We start from the raw sequence: 23,053 nt of genomic DNA on the forward strand, positions 1-23,053 counted from the left end.
GAATTTTTATAGCTTATTCGTGGATAAAAAATAGCTTAAAATATTTTCAGGAACTTGTTCCTTTTTTCAGAAAGAATTGTGGTTAATTTTCATTTTGTTTTGCTCCCTGACCTCTAGTTGGCTTATAAGCTATTAAGTGATATTCAAATAATGCGTTTGGGGTATAGGAATTGTTATGCATCTAATTTGCATAAAAGAATTGAACATGGTGTTGAAATTTGTTAGTTATTAGCCATTGTTTTCTTTAGTGGCCAATGGCTCTGTTTATTTAAAACAAAACTCTTGCCTCCTATTTAGTATTTCAGGATACGTTAGTGATGCATTAGTAATGTAGTTAGGATGTTGTTATTTTTTAGACTCGGTTAAATTAAGAAAAGAAGAGTGTAGTCATGCAAGCTAAATTTAGTAAATATATGTGTAGAACTAAAATGTAAGTAGTTGGCATAATTTGAAGAGTTGACTGCAAATTTATACTTGAATGTTTTCACTTGAAATGTATAAGATAGTAAAAAAATATATATTTTTTACAGACCATCCTCCTTTCACTGAAATTTTAAAATTTGTGAGAGGAAAAATTTCATCTGAGTCTTTAAGCAAAGGGGCAAATATAAGGACTAGTTATAATTTGGTTGGGCTTAAAATTCCAATTAGGTTCAACCAAATGTTTAAAAGAAATGGCTTCTTAAGTATCTACACAGCAAATCATTGAATGTTTTGTTCAATGTTGCTTGGGTATAACATTGATGAGAGAAAAAATCAGTTCCTGGCTAGGGCCACCATCTGCGTGGAATTTGCACATTCTCCCCATGCCTCTGTGGGTTTTCTTCGGGGACTCCTGTTTCTTCCCACACCCCACAGATTCGCACATGAGGTGAACTGGAGTGTCTAAATTGTCCCAGTCCAAGTGAGTATGTGTGTAGGTGTGAGTGTGCCCTGCGATGAAAGATGTCCTGTCCAGGGTAGGTACCTGCCTTGTATCCAGAGCTGCCGGGAGAGGCCCCAGGCACCCAGAACTGGAATAAATGGGTTGGAAAAATCATTATCTTACTTGTTCTTATTAATTGTTCTTAAATGTGTGTATAATTCATATTTATTTCAATATTTGATATTAGAAGTGTTTTGGGTCTTTATTTAGAGGTTTGCTGCTATTTTTGTTACCAGAAGTATGCCACAGGAACTTAACTCTTATTTATATCAATTAGTCTATGGCAAAATTGATTTTGTTATAGAACCTATAGACAACTTTAAGTGAGGCTTTACTGTACAATGACAGAAAGAAGTTGTGGCTGATTAGAATATATAGCACATATATAACTCTAGAGTTAGATACATTAAAAAATGGATCTATAACTGTCCTTCCTTGGGGGCTTAAATTAGACTTAAAAGATTTAAAGATAGGCGAGAATCAACTTTTGTGCCATTAAGACATGGAAAATGAGTCTTGTGATCATACAGGAATAATTCTAGGCTTATTCAAAATTATCGAAACCTGTCACAATTCATATTTTGACTTAACCAATTTGAAATACAATTTAGAAGGAAGGAAGGTGATTTGAAAGTTAAAAGTAATTAATTCAGGAATTCTACGTTGCTTAGATGAAGATCTGGGGTTGGCATTGTGATGCTTTTCATGAACCTTACCTGAATAAACGTTAATTTATAATTTGACACCTAAGCTTGTCTCTGACATTGGGGAGAATTGGGGTTACTTTTCATTAATAATGAAATCTAGACGGAACTGCATGGACCACATTTTTCCTTGACTGACTGAGGAGAAAAATGGATGGCAACTCTACAGAAGAGACACAAGCAATCAAGGCATTTTGGTGGGCAGGGCCCAGTGGTGTTGGAATGAAGGAAAGGCACACACACCAAAGCATCTGTCCTACAACTTCGGAGTTGGAAGTGCCACTGTCTCCCAGAGTGTGTAGGGAGTTCTATAGCTCTCAGGATATTCCTTAGAGACAGCTGCAGAGAATAAAGGGGCTGCCCGATGGGTGGGACTTTGGGCACTGAACACTGTCCACAACCAGGGAGGGCCCATCTGATTAATATATTTGGATCCTGTATAAGATTTTGTGTGAAAAAAGACTCCACTGTATGACATAACAATGTCTTAAAGTCATTGTAGCAGAAACCCTCTTCCCCTCTACTTCCAGTAGCATTACTGCAGAATTATGAGAAGAAAGAGCTAAGGACGGATGCTCATGAGCTAGTCTCATGCATGCATTGCATTTTTTTCAACAAATATTTGCAAAGCATCTATTAAATACCAGCCAACGTGCTTCATCAATATTGCAGAGTGGCTAAAATGAGCAACATGGCAACCTGAAAATGGATACTGGTTTACCTCTCAGTTGGAGTAAAATGATTTAATAACAATTTGCACATGATAACTTTTTAATATGCTCAGCATGTATTCCAAACAGAATTATCAAGAACTGACAAACTTTCCTTTTCTACCCACAACACTGAACTAGATTTGGGTAACTGAATAATAAGAAAGGTTAACCCTTTGCAATTGTATTTTAAAAGATATTCGCTGTGTTCCAAAAGGAGAGACAAAGGCTAATACAGTGGGAACTGATGGCTTGAGGAAGCAGAGGAAAAGTAAACCCACTCCTTGGAACTCTGTCCCTTGTTTGTTAGAGAGGAGGCAGTGATGCCTGCAATGGGAGCTGTAGCCAGGCCCAGCACTGGAGCATATGGGGCTCATAGATAACAGTGAATGTACACTGCTACGCTCCAGAACATTCTGGTGTATTCCAGCATTCTAAGGCTTGTATCCTCATGGTTAAGATCCCAAGGCAGAGCAAAGGTTCTGAAACCTCTTATTTTAGAGAGCTAACTTAAATTCCTGGCTTCTGAGCTGTCTTTCCTACTGAAAGTTGACCAAGAGAGGAATTTAGTTTCCCATGACTTCACTCTGAAGTGATCTCCTTGCTTACTTAGGATGTTGGAAGTAAGGTTATCAAGTCATCTAGGTTTACCCAGGACTTTCCTGGTTTTAGCACTGAAAGTCCCATGTCCTGGAAAACTCTTCATTCTCAGGTAAACTGGAGTGAATAGTCATCCTAAGGAAACAAGAGTCGGGTGAATAGACTGGGTATTTCAGTAACAAACCATCACAAAATTTAGTGGCTTAAAACAACTATCATGTCCTTTGCTCGCCACTCTGTGCTCTGAGTGGGGTTAAGCTGGGCAGTTCTTCTGCTGGTCTTGATGATTATTTGTGTAACTGTACTCAGCCAGTGGGCTGACTGGAGGCTAGGCTTAGCTGGGAAACAGGGGCATCTGTGCCTTGCTCCCTGTCCAAGTTACCTCGAGGCCTCTCCCTTTCCACGTGGCCTCCCTAAGAGGCTTTTTACAGCAGGGAAACTAAGTTCTACATGGAAGCACAGGGCTCCTCAGAGTGCAAAAGCTGCCTGCCTTCTCAAGGCTTAAGCCTGGAACTGGCAGTGTAATTCCACCATATCTTATTGGTAAAAGCCATTCACGGTGCCATTCTAGAATCAAGGTGAGGGGACTACACAAGAAGTGAATACCGAGGGGCAGGTCATAGGGGGCTACCAATGTAGCAGTCTACTCCAGAGATGCAGTGAGATGTTTATATGGACTGCCAGGTGCCTGATTCACTCTGACCTGTTTGGGGGCCACCTTCCTTGCTCTTCTCACACTCTCAGAGAGAAATAAATATGAATAGTTTGCCCGTTAGTCAGAGCCTTCAAGAGCTCTAGGTAGGTGTAGGACAAGTTTATCCCTATTATTCTTATTTCTGCTTAGCGTGCTGAGGATGGTGCATCCCTGTTGAGGTTGCCAGAAGGTCTGCAAGAAGCAGCAGGTTAGGAGGGCTGGGTTTCACTATGCCGATGTGAGGCAATTAAAGGACCCAACTCTTCTCTTCCAGGTAACACTTCTTGGGGAGTGAGTGCCTATGTCAAGGTTTCTGCTCCGGGCAGGAATTACAGAGATCACCAAAGTACAGCACCCGGCTCAAAGGAACTGACCCTTCTCAATACGGAACCTTCCCACCCAGGCTCCCTTAAAGTTTAAACGAGTTTCAGGATTGGTCTTTCCCTCCTTTCCTCTCTACCATCTCTCTATTGCGTCTCTGCCCCCTGCACTGATCTAGTTTCCCAGTCAGCTTCCCTCCTGGGTCGTGAGGCTCCCTAGGGCAGGGCGAGGCTGGTCACTCTTCTTGAACACACGGATGGCAAAGGGTGCACTCTCCGGCTGGGTGGTCCAGCTGGCACTCGGGGGAGACCAACCTACCCACCTCCACTTCAGAGCAGTTCCAATCCTGTTGGCTTCCACGTCCCCCAGACATTCCCTTCCCTCTTCTCTCCTCTCCCCAACCACCTTAAAAGAGCACCTGAGTTGCCTCCGGGCTCTGGCTCTGCTGCTGGCTTCTCTCCCTTTTTTCTCCCCGCCTCCTCCATCACTGTGGGCACTATTTGGCATTTGACTCCCGGCTCCTTCTCTCTCTTTTTCTCCCCACCCCGCCCCTCGTCGCCGCCAGTGTCGGCGCGTCCTGCCTCCGCTCTACCGCTTTAAGCCCGTTCCCCGCCGCTGCGCCACTCCCAGCGCTCCGCTGCTCGTTGCCGCCTCTCCCGCTCCTCCCGCTCCTCCTCTCTAGGTCCTCCTCCTCCTCCTCGCCGCCGTCAGCCCAGCGCGCGCTCTGCTTCTCGCAGCCTCCGCGGACCCGCAGCCATGGCCGACATCAAGACGGGCATCTTCGCTAAGAACGTCCAGAAACGACTCAACCGCGCGCAGGAAAAGGTCAGAAGCTGGCGGCGAGGCAGGTGGCGGGGACAAGGCGGTTAGGGAAGAGGAGGAAGCTGGGCGACAGCGGTGCGGAGCCGGGCCGGGATCTCGGGGACGCCGTACCCTCCGCCGCGGCGACTGCAGCAAGGCTGCACCAGCGCGGCGGGCGGGGAGCGCGCCGGGAGGCGAGATGCCAGGGGCGCGCGGGCCGGTCCCCGGAGGCGCGGAGTCTGGGGGCCTGCCGCTCCCGCACCCCCAGCGCGGCTGGCAGCTCTGCCTGCTTTTCGGGCCGGCGCCGGGCACGAGCAGTCGCAGGTGCGGTGAGTCGCCTGCTGTCCCCGAGCTGAGCGCATCTCCCTTCCGGCGCCCGCTCTCCGCTCGCCCGCAGGCAGCTGGTAGGGACGCGCCTGCAGGTCGGGGCGGGAGATTGCGGCAGCTGTATTTCCTCCGAGGGGATTTCTTGGCTACAGGAGAGCAGCAGACAGGAACATTTTAGCACAGAAGATACCCCCAACATCTGTTTTGATCCATCGGACTGATCGCGAAAAACCAGCAGCTTTAATTCAGAGCCTTGGAGAGAATCCCGGAGTTCAAAACAGATCTACATACACACTTTTTCCTGTCCTTTTTGGTCTCTCTAAGTGTGTCCCTTTTGACGCCAATGCCCTTCTCTGAAAGGTCAAAAATAAATATGACCAGAACCCAATAATTCTCTGCACATTTGTGCACGAAGGAAGGTGTTTTATTGTATTATCATTATTATTTTTTAATCCAAATTGCACGGTTGGGTTCCGTGTTGTTTTACAAGCCTCTCAGTAAATTGGCAATGTTATTTATTTTTCTCACCCAAAGATGTGCACAAATGGATCCCAGATCCATACCGCACAACCCCAAACAGTTGGAGACATTGTATCGGGCACGGGGCTGGCCTGGCTGCCCTGCGACTGTTCGTCATCAAGATCTCGCAGGCACTGAGGTGCTCATTTGTGTCTGAGCAAAGGACATTATATGGTTGTTTGAGCACTGTACTTGAAAATTAACACCAGCTAATGAGCTTCATGATTTGTATCAGTGGAACTATGTTCTGTCTTTCACGTGGCAAGATTTTCCATCTCTGGGTTATTGGGAGTTTAGCATTTTCCTATTTTACTGGAAGTCAGATTTGTCACGTTCATTGTGACAGTGAATTTTCCTCTTCAGACCTAGGCTCAGGCTGCCCCTCACTTCCAGCTGACCTGAAGAACTCAGCAGAAGGGGGCTCGGGGGCCTTTTCCTGTCCACAGGCCCAGAGGTGTGGTGGCTGCCTCTGGTCCCTCCCTCTACCCATGCACAGTCTGGATGCATTAAGAGGATTGTATTTCTTTTAATATCTACCCAAGCTCATCCTGAAACAATGTCATCCTCTCCTGCTGCTCCTTCAGCAGCTGAATTAGCAAGGCTTCCTGCCCTGTTCCAGTCCCTAGTTACATGTCCAGAAAGTAGCCAGAATCTATTGGGATATGAGCAAGGTTATGACATAATTTTTTCATACCTCATTTTACGCACTTGTAGGTGTGCCTTCTCCCCTGCAAGCAATTACTTGAATCTTTGGTCTGAAGTCTGAAGCTTTTCATTAAATCCACTTTCCATCTGTGAAGGAATTTAGTGATGTAGTCTGCCTTTTCACATATTATTTCTTAATCTAGGTCACCAGCTGTTAATATGCCAAAAATAAAGGAAAAGACAATGTAATCTGTCTTACAGAACATTCAAGCCCTTATGAATTGTTGAAAACTCACTTTTTCATTATTAAGGTCAGGTGTATATTATGATTGCAGTTGTGGTTGATAGTTACTCTTCTGTGAGAATGAGGGTCTAAGAAAGCCTTGTGCAGGTCTTCAACTGACCTGCTTTCTTCCATTGGGAAAGTTGCTGATGAAAAATTCCTGTAGCATCAAGTTTAGGGGATTAAGACACTAAGAGGCTGAGAGTATGGGTTTATGCCCCTGGGTGGGTTCTGTGTCCTTCCTGAGCCTGCAACACAAGGGCAAAGGGCACGTGGGAATCCAGGTAAGGCAGCCCAGTCAAGTCCAAGGAAAGCCACTGAGAATGGAAAGCAGAGTATACTGCAGGCTTCATTAGACATCTCTTCTAGTGATTCCTTCTTTTTGCATCTTTGATCTCTTCCTCTTCTCACAATAACTATGCACCACTTATGTTTTTGAGACCCTTTGCTTTTTTTACGACCAAATTTTCTCAAAAGAGAGTCCACTCCCTTGACTTTCTTATGACCTGTGATCTGCCTAACAACTCATATGCATTTTGGGTCCAAATGCACCACTGAAACTATTCTGAGAGGTGACTTATGGCTTTTTATGAGTTTAAAATACATTTTTTTTCTTATTGAAAATCCATAAAGGTACATTAGAGACAGAATGAAATACACATATAATATAAAAAATCCCAACAAATTAGGTCACTGATAATTTCACCACCCAGAGATTTCGCTATCATTTGATGTGTGTCATAGTAGATCTTTTTCCATATGTATGTATTTATACAACTAAAATGCTGGCTTGTACTACAGTAGTCCCTGGTTTTGCTTTCTGTGGTTTCGGTTAACCACGGTCAACTGTGGTCTGAAAATATTAAATGGAAAATCCAGAAATACACAATTCATAAGTTTTATATTGCATACCGTTCTGGGTATCGTGATGAAATTGCACCATCCCACTCCATCTGCCCTTGATATGAATTATCCATTTGTTGAGCGCCTCCATGCTCTATATGCTCCCCCACCAGTTAGTCACTTAGTAGCCCTCTCAACTGTCATGGCTTCGCAGTGCTTGTTTTCAAGTAACCTTTATCATCAAAAGGTCCATAGTAGCTTAACACCGTGTTAGGACACCGCCATTCACCTCACTTCATCTCATCACTTAGGCATTGCATCATCTCACATCACAGAGTCAGGGTGAGTACAGCACAATAAGATATTCTGAGAGACACCACATTCAATTAACTTTTATTATAGCATATTGTTATAATTGTTCGATTTTGTGATGAGTTATTGTTGTTAATCTCTTACTGCGCATAATTTATAAATTAAACTTTATCATAGGTATGTATGCATAGGAAAATAAATGTAGTATCTGTAGGGTTCACTACTATCTGCAGTTTCAGGCATCCACTGGAGGTCTTGGAAAGTAAAGCTCACAGATAAGAGGGGGAATACTATATATGATTTTGTAATCTGTTTATTTCATTTAATAATCATGAACATTCTTCAATACATATATATTTTTTATCAGCATTTTAAATGACTAAACAGTTGGAATGTATGGATATTATCGAATCCTCTATATTTTGGACAGTTTTTAATGTTCCTGTTTATAAATATAAATTAATGAGAAAAATTACAGGGAAAATATTCACAAACACCCTTAAGTATCTCCTTAGGTTAATTCCTAGAAGAAGAATTACTGTTTCAAAGGTATGCTTATTTTTATTGTAGTTAGATTGCCTTTCAGAAAAATTGAGTTAATTTACATTCTCACCAGCAGTCAATGAGACACTTACCAACATCGGATAATAAAATTTAAAACAATCTTTAGCTATATCATTGGAAAAAGCTAATTTCTATTTATTTCATTAGTTTGAATTTTAGAAATAACATTATTTTTTGCATTTTTATTTTTTCATTTATCAATTACGTGTTTATATATTTGCCCGTTTTGTGTTGCATCTCCATCTTGTTATTTATAAGGACAAAAACCATATTAATCCTTTAGATTGAAAACATTCTTTCTTCCTTTTCTATATACTTCTTAATATTTTTGATGATTTTTATGATATAGAGAATGTTTATGTTTTATGCATATTTGCTTAAATCTATTGAATGATTTTGTATGTTTTCTCTTTTGTATGCTGAATTAGTCAACACACAGAAGAGAAAACTTGTAAGTATCAGAAAATTAAATTCAAACTGGCTTAAGGAAAAAGGGAATTTAATTGCTAAAAATAAAAATATGGTTTTGCACATGTAAATTTAAATGAGATTTTAATATGTAAATATATATATTAAGCTATATACATGTTTTTATACATATGTATCTGTAAAAATATATGCATAAGTATGCATGTGTATTATATGTATATCAACTCATTTGATTCTATAAGGTAGGTACTATTACCATCCTATTTTATAGATAAGGAAGAGATTAAATAATATGCCCAAGGTCACACAGTAAGAAGTAAAGCCAGAGTTTGAACCCAGGAAGTCTAATGCTTGGGTTCCTTTACACAGTACTGCCTCTTATACTTATGAAAAGAATAGGGGTAGACAAACTTCAGACCTGCATGGAACCAGGGGCTTCACCAGAGATATCAGGGCTCAGGTGCCTTCTCTGCTATGCATCCTGTCAACCGCATTCTTGGACAAGTTCTTTCTTAATGGCAAGACAGCTGCCAGCAGTTCCAGGTAATAGAATGTCTCTACAGAGAACTTTTCTCAATATAGCCCTCATTGCCCCTTGTGCCTGTCCCTGGAAGAAAAAAGTTCTCTCTGGACAAGGGCCAGGACCATGGGTTAGATTAAGTTTGACTCATAAGCTACTATTGAAGCTGGGCTGGAGAAATTCCTCCTGGGTCCTATGGATTGATGGTGGAGGAGGGAGGAAATTTAGAATACAGAAGGGGGAATGGATGCTGCACTGGCAAAATAAAAGGTGTCACTGAGGCATACTTAAAAAAACCTCTGCCTCATGTTTAAATAAATAATTGCATATTTAATAATTTAATATTTAAAAATTTCCCATTAAATTAATATATGCATAGTTAAATATCAGTAAAAGGCTGTTTATGAAAAATGACAATTCCCTATCCTCTTTCTCCTCAGCTTCCAGTCTTGTTTCCTAGAGGCAGCTATTACTAACCATAATATTCTCAAAAATATGCTTATATAACTACTTCTTGATCTATCCTTTCAAGTTCGGTAAAGATTAGGTAAAGATTTAGCTCTCTTACATTCATCCCTCTAATTCCACATCCTTCATTCATATAGCAAAAACTGTTGATAGCTGAGGATTATGTTTTAAAAAATTAAAGTATAATTTTTATTGAATAAAATATATAAACCATAAATATTCAGCTTGATGAATTTTTATGTGTATGGATATCTGTATAGCTACCACCCAGGTCAACTTATCGAACATTTCTATCATACCAGATACCCATCATCCCCCATGTCTTTCCTGTTCTTCGTCTTTTTATGTTCATACTTTTGAAATTCTATACTGTCATTTCCCTGGTGAGCATCTTTTCATGTACTTACTAGTAATTTTGATATTTAATTTGTGAAGTGTCCATTAAAATTTTTGCCCATTAAAATCTTTTTGAGTCCCTTGTCATTTTCTTACTTATTTGTAGAAGTTCTTTATATATTCCAGATGTGAGTTCTTTGTCAAACATTTTCTCTCAGAAAGTGACTTTCTTTTTTACTTTCTTAATGATGTTCTTTGATGAGCTGAAGTTTTAAATTTTTATGAAGTGGTATCTGAGATTATTTATATATGACTTTTTGTTTTCTCTGGAGTTATTAATTGCCTTTTTTTCCCATTGCTAATTTTAATGCGAACCATTTTAGAATTGTTTGGATTTTCTTCATCAGATCTGTCAAATGCCTCTCAATATTATTATAAAGGTTCAGTGTATCAGATAATGTGATGGTTCTGTTTTTTCCACCTGAAGAACTCCCTACCTCCCTGCACCCACCACTTTTTGGAGTCTCTCCCTTTTTGTTATGATCTAGGCTGATTTTTTTTCTAGGCTTGCTATGTCCTAGGTCTTTCCTTGCCAGTGTTGGAGTAGAGGAAGGGACTTGAACACTCATCAATTCTATATTCCCAGGTTTTTAAACAGTACCCTATTGTCTGTGTTGTGATCGATCCCCACATTCTAGAGTACTTGGTAGAACTAGGTCCTCAGCCTGAGTGTTCATGTGACTGTGTGGTGAGTATTGGCTACTTCTTTATTGGTTGCCCTGTACCGGCACTTTTTTTGTAGTTTCTCTGTCCTGCTCAGTTGTTTCCATTCTTCTGTCCCCTGTTTTTGCTTCTATAAAGTATATTGAACTCTCTCATCCACTAATAATGCCTCTGCTGTTTTTACCTTTTTTATTCTTTTACTGTCATTACTGTTGGATTTTGGGAGGAGATGAAAATAAACCCACGGAGTCAGTTTATCTAGAGCCTTTTTACTTAAATATTTAATCTCTCTGAGATTTATTTATTTTTGTCCATCTTCTATTTGTGAAATCCAGTGGCATTTATTTGCTCTTAACCTTCCTTGACCTCTATGCAGTATTTAAATCAGTGGAGCACTTTAAACATTTTTTAACATTAATATTTTTTAACATAACTCTAGTAAATAGGGAAATCTTTTGTATGTTAATGATACTAAGCACTGTAACCATCAGTTTTTTGGCTTTTGTTTTATAAGGGAGTTAAGCTATATAAATTCCAAGGACATGTCCAGTTTGATATTCTTTGTGCCAGTTTATCTGTCCCAAGTGATTATTATAAAAGAGTCTTAGGTGCAATTTTTTTTTCATGCATTATATCTTCTCAACTAAATTATAGGTGCTTGAGAACAAGGACAATATGTCTTGTGAATTGCATGTATTCAGTTAAAATGTGTTCATTTGATTTTCTATGTTCTTGCTTGTTTATATCCCATCCCTGTAAACACATTGTCTTAAAGCATCCTTCCACCTTATTCTTTATTTAACTTCTGTGAAATTGTAAGGGTTTCACTGTGTAGCACCGTTATTTTCATTGTCATTTTGTAAATGTAATACATTAAATATAATATCCTTATGGGATTTGTACATGGTAGAAACTCCATCAATGTTAGATTGAACTGTGCTAAACTGTCATTTTTGTAAGTCAAACATTCAAATGTTGGTAGAGTCATGTGATTCAACCCACTATTGATTGTGTGATATGGCAAGAAAATAATGTAGTCTTCTTCCTTACACCTAATTATATGACATTTGTTTTTGTGTTTTTTTTTTATTTTTTTTGATTGTTGCCTTGCTGATGCTTACATTTGGTTTGTTCTCAAAGAGGACAAATGTGTCTGTGTGCATGTGCTTGTGTGTGTGTGTGTGTGTGTGTGTGTGTGTGTGTGTGTGTGTGTGTAAATAGAATGGGAGGAGGAAGACCCTGTTATATCCAGAAGATTTTTTCCATGCAGCCCTGGTCCTTGTCAGTACAAGAGTAGCTTATATGACTGTATTTACAGCCAAGGACAATTTGGAGACAGTCTCTTAGGCATATCCAGGGATTCCCCTTTTAAGATCTCTGAAGACTTCCTTGTTGCCTGCTTCTAAATTGTACAAGCTTATACCTTCTCTTCCACTAAGATCATTTTCTCTGGCTATATTGGAAACTGCCAAAATTAAAAAAAAAAAAAAACCCACTTATGAGGACATTCTTGACAACTAAGGTTTCCTTCTTCAAATTTTCTTTTTACACTCAAACACACATATACCTATGCATCATTTTTCATCTAGTAATGAATACAGTAGGGAATCAGAATTGTAAGAACTTAGATTTTAACATTAGTAAAAGTTACTATTCTTTACAATATAGCATAATGTATGTGATTCAGAAGTAATATTATAAAAGTCATCTTCTCAGTGGACCAATACAAATTAAAATCTAAAATCCTCGTATAAACAATATGGCCCACTTTAATACCCATTTGGGGTACAAAATTAGGTCCCATTTATTTGACTATTCAATTAAATTACTTTGACATCCCATCCAATGCATCATGAGAACCTCTTACTCCTCTTGTGATATGTTCAGAAACCCCATGGAGAGTTTCCGTCTCTAAAAGAGTGAGTGGTTTTCATGGTGGCCTTATGGAAAAGGGTCTTAGAAGAGAGTTCAGCATTCACATATCACTCTGTCCCTAGCTGAGCACTAGTAAGTACCAAACAGTGCCCTCACTGATGGTTCTCATGGTTAAGGCATGGGTAGGAAGCCTATCTTCAGGGTCGTCCTCAGCTATGGTCACTCACTGCCACAGCTCCAAATGTATGGGCTCTTTATTAATGGTTTTATTGTTTTCATACTTGCACACATACACACACAGCTTCCCCTGCCCCAAGATTTCCTATGATGCCAGGATTCCCAAGTTAGGGACGTTTTTACCAAACACTCTGCCTAGAGTTATCCATTCCATTCCACTCCACTCTTTTTCATTTTTAAGAGAATGCTCATATGGACATACGAAATTGATTTCAAACCTGTAATTTGAAAAACAGTACCTTAAAGGACCTCTGGCATCTTTTCCAGTAAGATGAATTTCTTTTAGACCATTCAGTCCATCCAATGATGTGTGTATGTGAGTGTGTGTGTGTGTGTTTGTGTATGTGTGGATGTGTGTGTATATGGATGTAGTTGTGTGTATTTGTGTGTGTGTGGATATGAGAGAAAGAGAGAGAGGGGAAGGGAGAGAAAACACACACACACACACATGCTTAAGGCTAGCACCGACTTAATTATGTTGTGGGCATGGACTTGCTTATTTTGCAGGCATTGGTCTTGAATTTAGGAATAATCTGTTTAAAGTGATTTGCATCTTCGAAAGAATCTTAAATTTGCCAGAGACTTTTGTAGCAACAGTCTCTTCTACTTAGTAATAGTTACTAGCAGATGAATGGCATAGGTGGTCCTTAGAAGGGTCACCCATGTTGTGGTAGTACAGTCTCGAAAGTGCGATACCTTTTACACACCCTATAATTCCTCAGTGTCTGAGACATCTGTACAAGAAATCCTGCCTGTTAAACCCCTGTTTCTATAGCAAAATATTAATTTTTTGCTTGCTGTTTAGTGGGTTCTTTTCTGAATCTCTAGGAAAATGATGTCCAGACTTTTCTTTCCAACTCTCTAGGAAACGCTTGTGACCAGGCCCACTAGCATTCTGAAACAGTGAGTTGAGACATACGAGGGCTCTCCTGGGGACCTATATTGGCTCGTGCTTGCTCCTGTTAATCATGGAGATGAATCTAAAAATTAAGTACCTCCAGGGCAATGTTTTCTCAAAGTAAAGTTTGGAATAACTAGGGAGGGGGTGAGTTAAAATGCAGATTCCTGGGCCTAGTTACAAACTTACCAGAATCCCGTAAGGAAGACTTGGGAATACGCATTTTTAATAAGTTCCTCTGGTAATTCAGAGACATAATTAACTTTGTAAAGCACAATGCTTTAGGGAAGAGGGTTTTGTTGAGCTTGGTGGTGGTTATGAGTTCCTAGGTCCACTTCAGGGTTGTAATCTTAAAAGTAAGGCTTTCTACCACCTATGACTATAAATTTATTTCCAGTGAAATAAAGAGAGGAAGGTGAAAGCGGTGCCCTTATGGAATGCTTTAAAAATACCTATGCTTAAAATAGCCTACTTAAATTTCAAAGAAATCAGCCAGTTTAGTGGAGGCCAAATTGGAGATATTTCATCAAGGACCAAGTGGTTTCCTTATTTTTTATAGCATGGAGGGTTGGGTTTTGTGTAATCGGATTCTGTAAAAAACATGATTTTAGAGTAATGCTGGTGAATTCATCAATCACAAGGTAGAAAGACCTGCCTCAAAAAACTGCTGCACATTTTTGGTAGGTGGCAGAAGGAGACGGGGTGAGTTTGGGAGATTTATTTATAATTACATTCATTTCATCTGTTTTATTATGGAGTGAATAGTAATGAGATCGCTTAATGTGCCTAGTAGGGAATGAAACAAAAATCAAAGGATGATTTTGGTCTCCTATGGAAACAGCTTCATTTTCTAAGAACTAGACCATTAGATTCTAAGTTTAATTTTTTAAAAAAGTACTTTGTTGAAGATTTATGTGTCTGTATTCTTAAAGGATATTGCATTGTAGTTTTCTTGTGATGCCTTTGTCTGTTTTTCCTATCTGAGCTTCAAAGAATGAATTGGGAAGTCGCCCCTCTCCTTCTATATTTTGGAAGAGTTTGTGAGGGATTGGTGTTAATTCTTTTAATAGTGGTAGAATTCACCAGTGAAGCAATCTGGGCTTGGGTTTTTATTTGTGAGAAGTTTTTTGTCTGTTAATAAAATCTCTGCTTGTTTGAGATCTCTACAGATTTTCTATTTCTTTTTTTTTTTTCAGTCAATTGTGATACTTTCTAAGAATTTTCTATTTTATCTAGTTTGTTTACTTAATTTGCTATCATACAATTGTTCATAGTATTTCTTTATATTGTAATGTGACTGTATTTCTGTAAGTCGGTGGTGATGTTTTCTGTTCATTCCGGATTTTAATAATTTCAGTCTTCTCTCTTTAGTCTTTAGTCTTCTTTTCTGGTAACTCTACTTAAAGTCTTGTCAATTTTGTTAATCTCTTGAAAGAACCAACTTTTGGTTTCATTGATTTTCTCTATTGTTTTTTTATATTTTCTATTGCATTTATTTCCACTCTTATCTTTATTTCTTCCTTCTGTTTGCTTTGGTTTTAGTTTGCATTTAGTGTTACATGGAAGATTAGATTATTGATTTGACTTTTTTTTTAATAAAGGTGCTTGCAGCTTCAAATTTGTCATTAAGCATTTTTTAGCTGCATTCCATAAGTGTTGGTATTGTGTTTTCATTTATCTCAAAGTATATTCCAGTTTCCTTTATGATTTCTTTTGTCCCTTGGTTGTTTAGAAATGTGTTGTTTTGTTTCCACATATTTGTTGATTTTTCTTGTTTGTGATTTCTAATTTCATTCAATCATAGTTGGATAACATACTTTATGTGATTTAATTCCTTTTAATTTATTGAGGCTTTATAGTCTAACATGTGGTGTATGTTGGAGGATGTTCCACATACACTTGAGAGGAACTGTAACTGTTGAATGGAATGTTTTATATATATTCTATATATGAGTGTTAGGACTACTTAGTTTATAGTGTTGTTCAAGTCTTCTGTTTTCTTATTGATCTTCTATCTAGTTGTTTTATCCATTCTGTCTAGTTGTTTCCTTTTTGAAAGTAAGGCATTTGAGTCTTCAGTTATTGCTGTTGAATTGTCTATTTTTTTAATTCTGTTTGTTTTTGCTTCTTGTATTTTGGCATCTCTTTATTATGTGTATAAATGTTTGTATCTGTTATATCCTCTTTATGAATTTTTTTTGTCATTTTAAAATCTTTCTGTCTAATAACAATTTTTGTCTTAAAGTTTATTTTATCTAATAGTATAGTCACTCCAGCTCTCTTTTGTTCACTATCTGCATGGTGTGTGTGTGTGTGTGTCTGTGTGTGTATTCCATTCTATTTGTGTCTTTGAATCTAAATTGTGTACCTTGTAGAAAGCATATAGTTTGATCTTTTAAAAAATCCATCCTGCCAATCTCTGCCTTATAATTGGAGTGTTTATTTAAATTTAACGTAGTTACTAATAAAGTATGATTTATGTCTACCAGTTTTGTTCCTCTAATCTTCATTATTACCATCTTTGTATTAAATAGATAATTCATAGTGTGCCATTTTAATTCCCTTGTTATTTTGTTTACTATATTTTTTGAATTATTTTTATATTGCTTTCCCTGAGATTAGAGTAAACATCTTAATTTGTAACAATCTAGTTCAGATTAATGCTAATTTCAGTAGTAAACAAAACTTTGTTTCTGCAGATTCCATTTCCTCTCCCCTCCTTTGTGCTGTGATTGTCACACAAATTACATCTTTATATACTATATGTCTATCAGCAAGATTTGCAATTATTGCTTTGTGCACTTGCCTTTTAAATCAGATAGGATTAAATTAACTTGTAAAGAAAACATACATTTATACTGTATTTTACATTTACCTATGTAGTTACTGCATGTTTCAAAAATATATTTTTTATGAAATGGACTCGATTTGTTGAGCAATAATTAGTTCATTCCCCCATTTTTAAGATGACAGCAATATCATAGTAGGAGATATCCAGTGTTAGCACATTTATTACATATAACTCCAGCTAAAACAAAGTAATATAAATTAGTATTTTTAGTGAATTAGCTAGTCTTTAGCTTTATCGTAAATACGTGTACACCTATGCTCTGTTAGACTGTTTGAATTATTGAGAAAAGGTTTCAGACTCCTTGTAATAGTTGTATAGTTCTGTGGTTAGGAGCTATTAGGTATTAAGACAACTTGAAATATATGTAACATTTTATGCTTTTTTTTTTTTTTTTTTGCCCTGAGTCCTCATAGCTTTAATCGGATTCTCAAAAATATCTGTAACCATAAAAAACTTAAGCACTGAGTCTAAAGTATTAAGGAACTCTTTTGGTTTAAACATTTCTATAAACTCTTTGAAGAGCTGAGAGAATAAATTCATTGGCGGACACCAGAACTACTGGCAACGAGGCACCCATTGTGGTTTGTTCTGGTTTTGGTCATGGTCTTTGCCCCTTGGAGACTCAGATTAACTGGATCCCTCAGGATTTAGCTCGATTATTGTGATTGTTTCAACATGAATGTGTGGCACATGCCCTCCACAGCTCCACGTTCTTCATCTCACACATTTAAAGGAATTATTTTTATTTGTTATTTAAAGGATAATAAAATTTCTTAAATTGATTTAGACTTTAAGACAATGTAGCCTACATCTTTCTAATTGCCCATTTCATGGCAACTAGAGATCCAGATGTAAAGGTGGCCCAAGTAAATGAGTGAATCTCTATCAGAGATGTCTAGGGAAAAGTCTGCATTTATCCCCGGAATACATTAGATGAGACTCTGCAGAGTGTAGGTAAAGAACATCCTTTTTGGGGTAACATAGTAACTCCTTTCACCACTAAAGACCCTGCTTCCTCAGATGAGATAGAAAAATCATCTGCATGTATGTATGTATGTATATATGTATGTATGTATGTATGTGTATGTGTATGTGACTGCCACTCAGATGGTCATAAAGCATTTCCAGAACCCAGTAGGCTCCCTTATTTCTCTTCCAAGTGAATACTTCTTCTCCTCTGCTTACTTCCTCCCAGGTAGCTACTGTTCTGATCTTATACCCATAAGTTAGTTTTACCTGTTCTGTATCTTTGTATAAATGGCATAATACAGTGTATACTCTTTCAGATCTTTCACTCATCATAATGTGGATGAAATTTATCTAAGTCGTTGAGTGTATGCGTTCATTCTTTTTACTCACCAAAAATGTTACTCTGAATAATGTCCCATAATTTATTTATCCATTCTCCAGTTGATAGGCATTGGATTTTTTCTGATATTTGGCTATTATGAATAAAGCTGCCGTACATATTCTTATACATGTCTTTTGGTAGGCAAAAGCACTAATTTGTCTTGGGTTAATATCTAGGAGTGGAATTACTGATTCATTGGGGGTAAGCATTATTTAGCTTTAGGAGATAGTGGCAAATAGATTTCCAGAGTGGTGTACCAAATTTATGCTCCCATCAATGATTATGATGGTTTAGAAAGCCTGTATCTTAAATTAAGTTATATTTATTCACTGCTACATCCCCATAGGACTCATATTGTTTGATGAATGAATGATTTTATTTTTATACATCCTTCTCTCAAGAACCTGTCAACATATCGTTTTTAAATTATGTGGTAGGGGAGTTGTCACCATTTTTAACTCATATGTGCAGAGGAAATGTATAGTTGGTATCTGCATATGTGAGGCGTGGGAGAGAGGAAGATTATGGTGCAAATAGTATCATGGTAGCAATCGTTCTTTGGTGTGCTGTATTCTGCCTCCTTTTCTCTGGGAGCAGTGTCCCTGGCCCATATGAGTGGCTTTTGATGCAAGTATATATGGTTCAATAATTTATATTATGCATCCTTGGGGTTGAGCAAAGCCCAGTGTCATGGTATGCTCCACCTGGTTCAGCCTCACCTTGATTTCTCCTGCACTGTACATTCCTGGCTGAACTAGCCTTCGGTTCTGATTCTCAGCTCTTGCTACAGAGTCACAGGGCCACTGCCACATCAACAAGTCATCTCCTTTAACCTGGTGAGTCTTCTGGCCATACTTCCAAGTAACTATGTCTTCACTATATGAGTATCAAAGGCAGCTTGGGGAATCTCAACTTCAGGGTCACTTTTACCTGGCTGCATTGTGCATCCACAGGGATATAGCCGTGCCCTAGGTTCGTGAGAGGGCAGCCTGAGAAGTGATCTTTCTAGAATGCTCTAGGAGTTGAGGGCTAAAGCTCTCCTTTGCCCTGACATTATCCTCACTCCAAAGGGAGGAGAGGAGAAAATTAGAAGACACTTTTCTTCTGCCTCTTTTTCTCTTCTCCATGGAGAGGAAGTCTGTCCTCTTCATTCTATTGTATCTTCCTGCCACACAGCTTGCCAGGCTGTCATGGTTAAAGGGGTTCTCTTTATCCCACTGTGGAAGCCACACTATGAGCTGGGGCTTTCGTACTTTATTTCTCTCTTTAGCATTTAACATACTGAAGAGAGAAATGAAGGATTGTGAGGAATTTGCACTCAAGGCATCCTAGTTCTTGTGCCCGGTCTAGTTTGCATTAAGATTTGTGTGTTCGTTATTTGTTAGGCACTATTACAAGCGATTTACATTAACTCATTTAACCCTCATAGAAAATCTGTGAAGCAAGTGTTCTTATTATCTCTAGTTTATGGATGAGGAGACTGAATTGCAGAAAGAAAAAGATTAGGCAATTTGTTTGAGATTACTTAGCCAGTTAAGAATGGCATTGGAATTTGCTGTTGAAATCTGGTTCCAGAGAGCCAACGTTTTCTGAAAACTTTGTAGTGCAATATTCTTTTGATCAGTTCTGGTAATGTTTTTCTGAAGTGTTGAATTGAGAAAATGTCAGGTCTCATGGAGTGGCTGAGAGTGGGGGAAATATATCATGTGGTCTGATACCTGAAAATGTGTCATTCATTGCTTTATGTATTATCATATTTATATCCCTGAGACCTCTCAGTTACCTTCTTCTTAACTTTTGGAGAAGATATTTTTTATATACTGGTTTTTCTTAAAGTGGCGCAAATTAATGTAACAATCATCTGGTTTTGGTTATATAGTAGTTTTATCCCAGTGGCTTAAATTACTTTAATAGATATGATACTCAGAGTATTTGGGATCTGGGAAGGAAGCATTGGTAACTTGGGGTCTTAGTGCCTCAAAAATGAGTTTGAAAAAATCATAAAGAATTATTAAGTATCTGAAATTATTTCATTTCTTAACAAGATGAAAATCCTACAAAATCTTCACAGCTCACTCTAAAGTTGAGCACCAGGAAAAGTAAGAGAAAGATGTGCCACTAAATGTGATCTCACAAATTACGAAAGAGAGAGCAGAACATGGATGTTTGGGCTGTACCAGATTGACAAAGGGAACTTTCTCCCAAGGGGAGAGTTTTCCAATGCCATCAGTGAACTTGTGAATGTTCTATAATTGCTTCCTAGAAACTTGCATATGCTAAGAATGCTGATTTCCTCTTAATTTAAGCTCACCTGAATAACTCCATTTTCATCTTTCCAATGTTTATCCAGATTCTATCTGTTGAAAAGATTGAGCTCTTTAGTCAAGATCTCCTGGGAAGCATGTAAGGTATTTTTATTCTAATTAGTTGGAAGGCAGGCACCTCAGCATCCATGTATATCAAAGGTTAACCTTGAAGTTTGACCCAAGGGTGGTATTTTCACTTGAATTGTGATGCAAATGATCCACTGATATTGTGTCCTCTGCCCGCGGTAGGCTCTGATGATGCTATTAGGGCACTATTTGGAGCTGGCCATGGTACTTTAGAAAGAATGTCTTTGATAAAAGATAAGCTGTGCTGCTAGACTTACAGAAAGATTTTGCTAGGAATTGGAAGCAGTTCAGGATTGTGGGAAGAGATTTTGGAATTAATCACATGTGAGTTTGAATCCCTACCTATTCTCTTCCTAGCGTGTAGTCTTAGGGCAAGTCTCTCTGAATCTTTGTTTCTACTTTGGTAAAATACAGATAATGATGCTGATTTTTCAGACTACAGTTAGAATCTGAGCTAATAATTTAAATATTGTCATAGTATGTAGTATTTCCATAGCATATAAGTGGTAGGTATTTTTATTTTCTTTGGATTTTAGTGTCTTTTTCAAGGTGACAAATTAATGTTATATTTGTATATTTTTAATCTTCTTTCAGAATGGATAGTAAAAATAGGATCTAAGTATGTACTCCACACATCTATTTGAACCAAATGGGGAAGTGCCTTTTTTAAGCAGAGCACCTAGAACATAACACATTTTTTTTTTTGGTCACACACAAGAGTGCTAAAGAGTTGACCCAGACCGTAGATGGAGACAAACCATTTGACATCATTTGCCTACCCTCAGGTACTTCACAGGCAGAGCGTGTAGCCCTCATCCTCAGCCATGGGGAAATGGACCCATGGACTCTTTTGAAAATCCTGATTTCTGTTCATGCAGAGAACTAACTTTAAATTAGACCAAGATAGACATACACTCTCTCTTAAAGTTCCCTATATATCAATGGTTGTGAAGCCCTTTGAGAAAACTGTACAGATTGTAAGGGAGAACTTGATCCTGTGGGTAAAGTAAGATTCAAAAGAAATCAACTTCACCTTCTACTTAGATCCCTTTTGAAACTCTTGTGAAATTTTCACAGTGATGGTAAAAAACAGTCTTGCTAGTGTCTTGTTTGAACTTAAACTCAGAAGAAATGTGGGAAATCAGATGTGTGTTCTCAGACCTGCGTCATTTGTTTAGGCCACTGTTTAAGTTGTGTAGACCAACCCTGTTTGGGATCTATTACATTTAGTATCAAGGCTCATATCTTTTTCTGTGATTCGACTATTTCATGAGTATGATCAAGGTTTTAATCCTATTACCAACATTCATGAAATAAGGAATTAAACTCTGTTCCAGTCCAGTACATAGGAAATATATTTGAGACACCTGTAGACAAGATGAGCTAATCTAGGTGAGCACCATTTGTAGCCAGTGGGCAGAACTCAGCTGCTGGTTTCATTTCTTCTGGGCTGCTGCAAATAATAATTGCAGAGTTATTACACAAGGTAGGGTACAGAAATTGAAAGAATATTTTCTATTGTGGCCATGCCTTCCACAGCAAAGGCTAGAATTTTAGAAATCAGAGCTGTACACAGGGATTAGTCAGATAATCATAGTTTTGTAGAACAATATGATCCTAGGGCCCAGATAAGAGAAGTTTACCTCTTTTAATATTTTTCTTTTATTGTGGTAAGAACACAAGATGAGATCTACCCTCTTAATAAATTTTTAGATATATAATGTTATTAACTATAGGTACAGTGTTGTGCTGCTGATCTTTAGTATTCAACTTGCTTAACTGAATCTCTATGGCCATTAATTAGCAATTCCCCAATTGGCAATCACCATTCCACTCTTTGATTCCATGAATTTCACAAGTTTAGATACCTCACAGGAGTAAAATCATGAAGTCTTTGTTCTTCTGTGACTGGCTTATTTCAGTTAGCATAATGTCTTCAAGAGTCATCCATGTTGTCACATACTGCAGAATTTCCTTATTTCCTTATTTTTTTATAGCTGACCAATATCCCATTGTATGTATATACCACATTTCCTTCATTCATCCATGGATGGACATTTAGGTTGTTTCCACATCTTGATTATTGTGAATAGTGCTACAATGAACAAGAGTGTGTGGACATTTCTTCAAGATTCTGATTTCCATTCTTTTGGATAGATAAGTACCCAGAAATAGGATTACTGAATCATTGAACCTGATATTCAACTTAACATCTGAGTATTGCCTCCCACAATTCTGGGGTTTTTTTTTTTTCCCTTTCTGTTCTCCTATTCTGCTGCTCTGTCATTATATTCCTTGACTTTTTTCTATATGTGATAAGATGAAATTAAATTATATTTTTATTTACTATATTATTGAATATTTAATGTACCCTTTTTAAAATTTATAAAGTTGGTAAAGATAGATGGACTCATGTTTAAAATGTGGCTCTTGCAGTTCATGTTGTGTGGCTAGGGAGAAGTCATTTAGCCTTTGTAAATTTCACTTTCCTCATTTGTAAAATCTATAAAACATTTAAATTAAAGGATTATTGAAAATGTTAGTAAATAATGCAAGTAAAATGTCTAGCACAGAGCCTGAGACAGACTAAATTCTTCCTACATGGTAGATATTATTTTTAAAATCATGTAAATTAAGCATTTTACGTTTTTCTTAAAATAAAATCTCAGCTAAGTTAGTTTGCATTTTACTTGCATGTGCCCTTTTATGGACTTTTCTATAAGC

The 23,053-nt window shown here is 38.0% G+C and overlaps 1 protein-coding gene across 1 annotated transcript in view; it reads left to right on the top strand.

Moving 5' to 3' along the window:
• The first annotated feature begins 4,476 nt into the window (after positions 1 to 4,476).
• AMPH (amphiphysin) overlaps positions 4,477 to 23,053 on the top strand; it is a 197,073-nt gene continuing 178,496 nt past the window's right edge. The window contains exon 1 of the mRNA XM_039849175.1: positions 4,477 to 4,779. Within this exon, the coding sequence (XP_039705109.1) occupies positions 4,711 to 4,779 (69 nt within the window). The 5' untranslated portion in view covers positions 4,477 to 4,710. The remainder of the gene's footprint in view (positions 4,780 to 23,053) is intronic.

Source organism: Pteropus medius, unplaced genomic scaffold (genome assembly GCF_902729225.1).
Source record: "Pteropus medius unplaced genomic scaffold, Ma_sr-lr_union100, whole genome shotgun sequence".
Lineage (NCBI taxonomy): Eukaryota > Metazoa > Chordata > Mammalia > Chiroptera > Pteropodidae > Pteropus > Pteropus medius.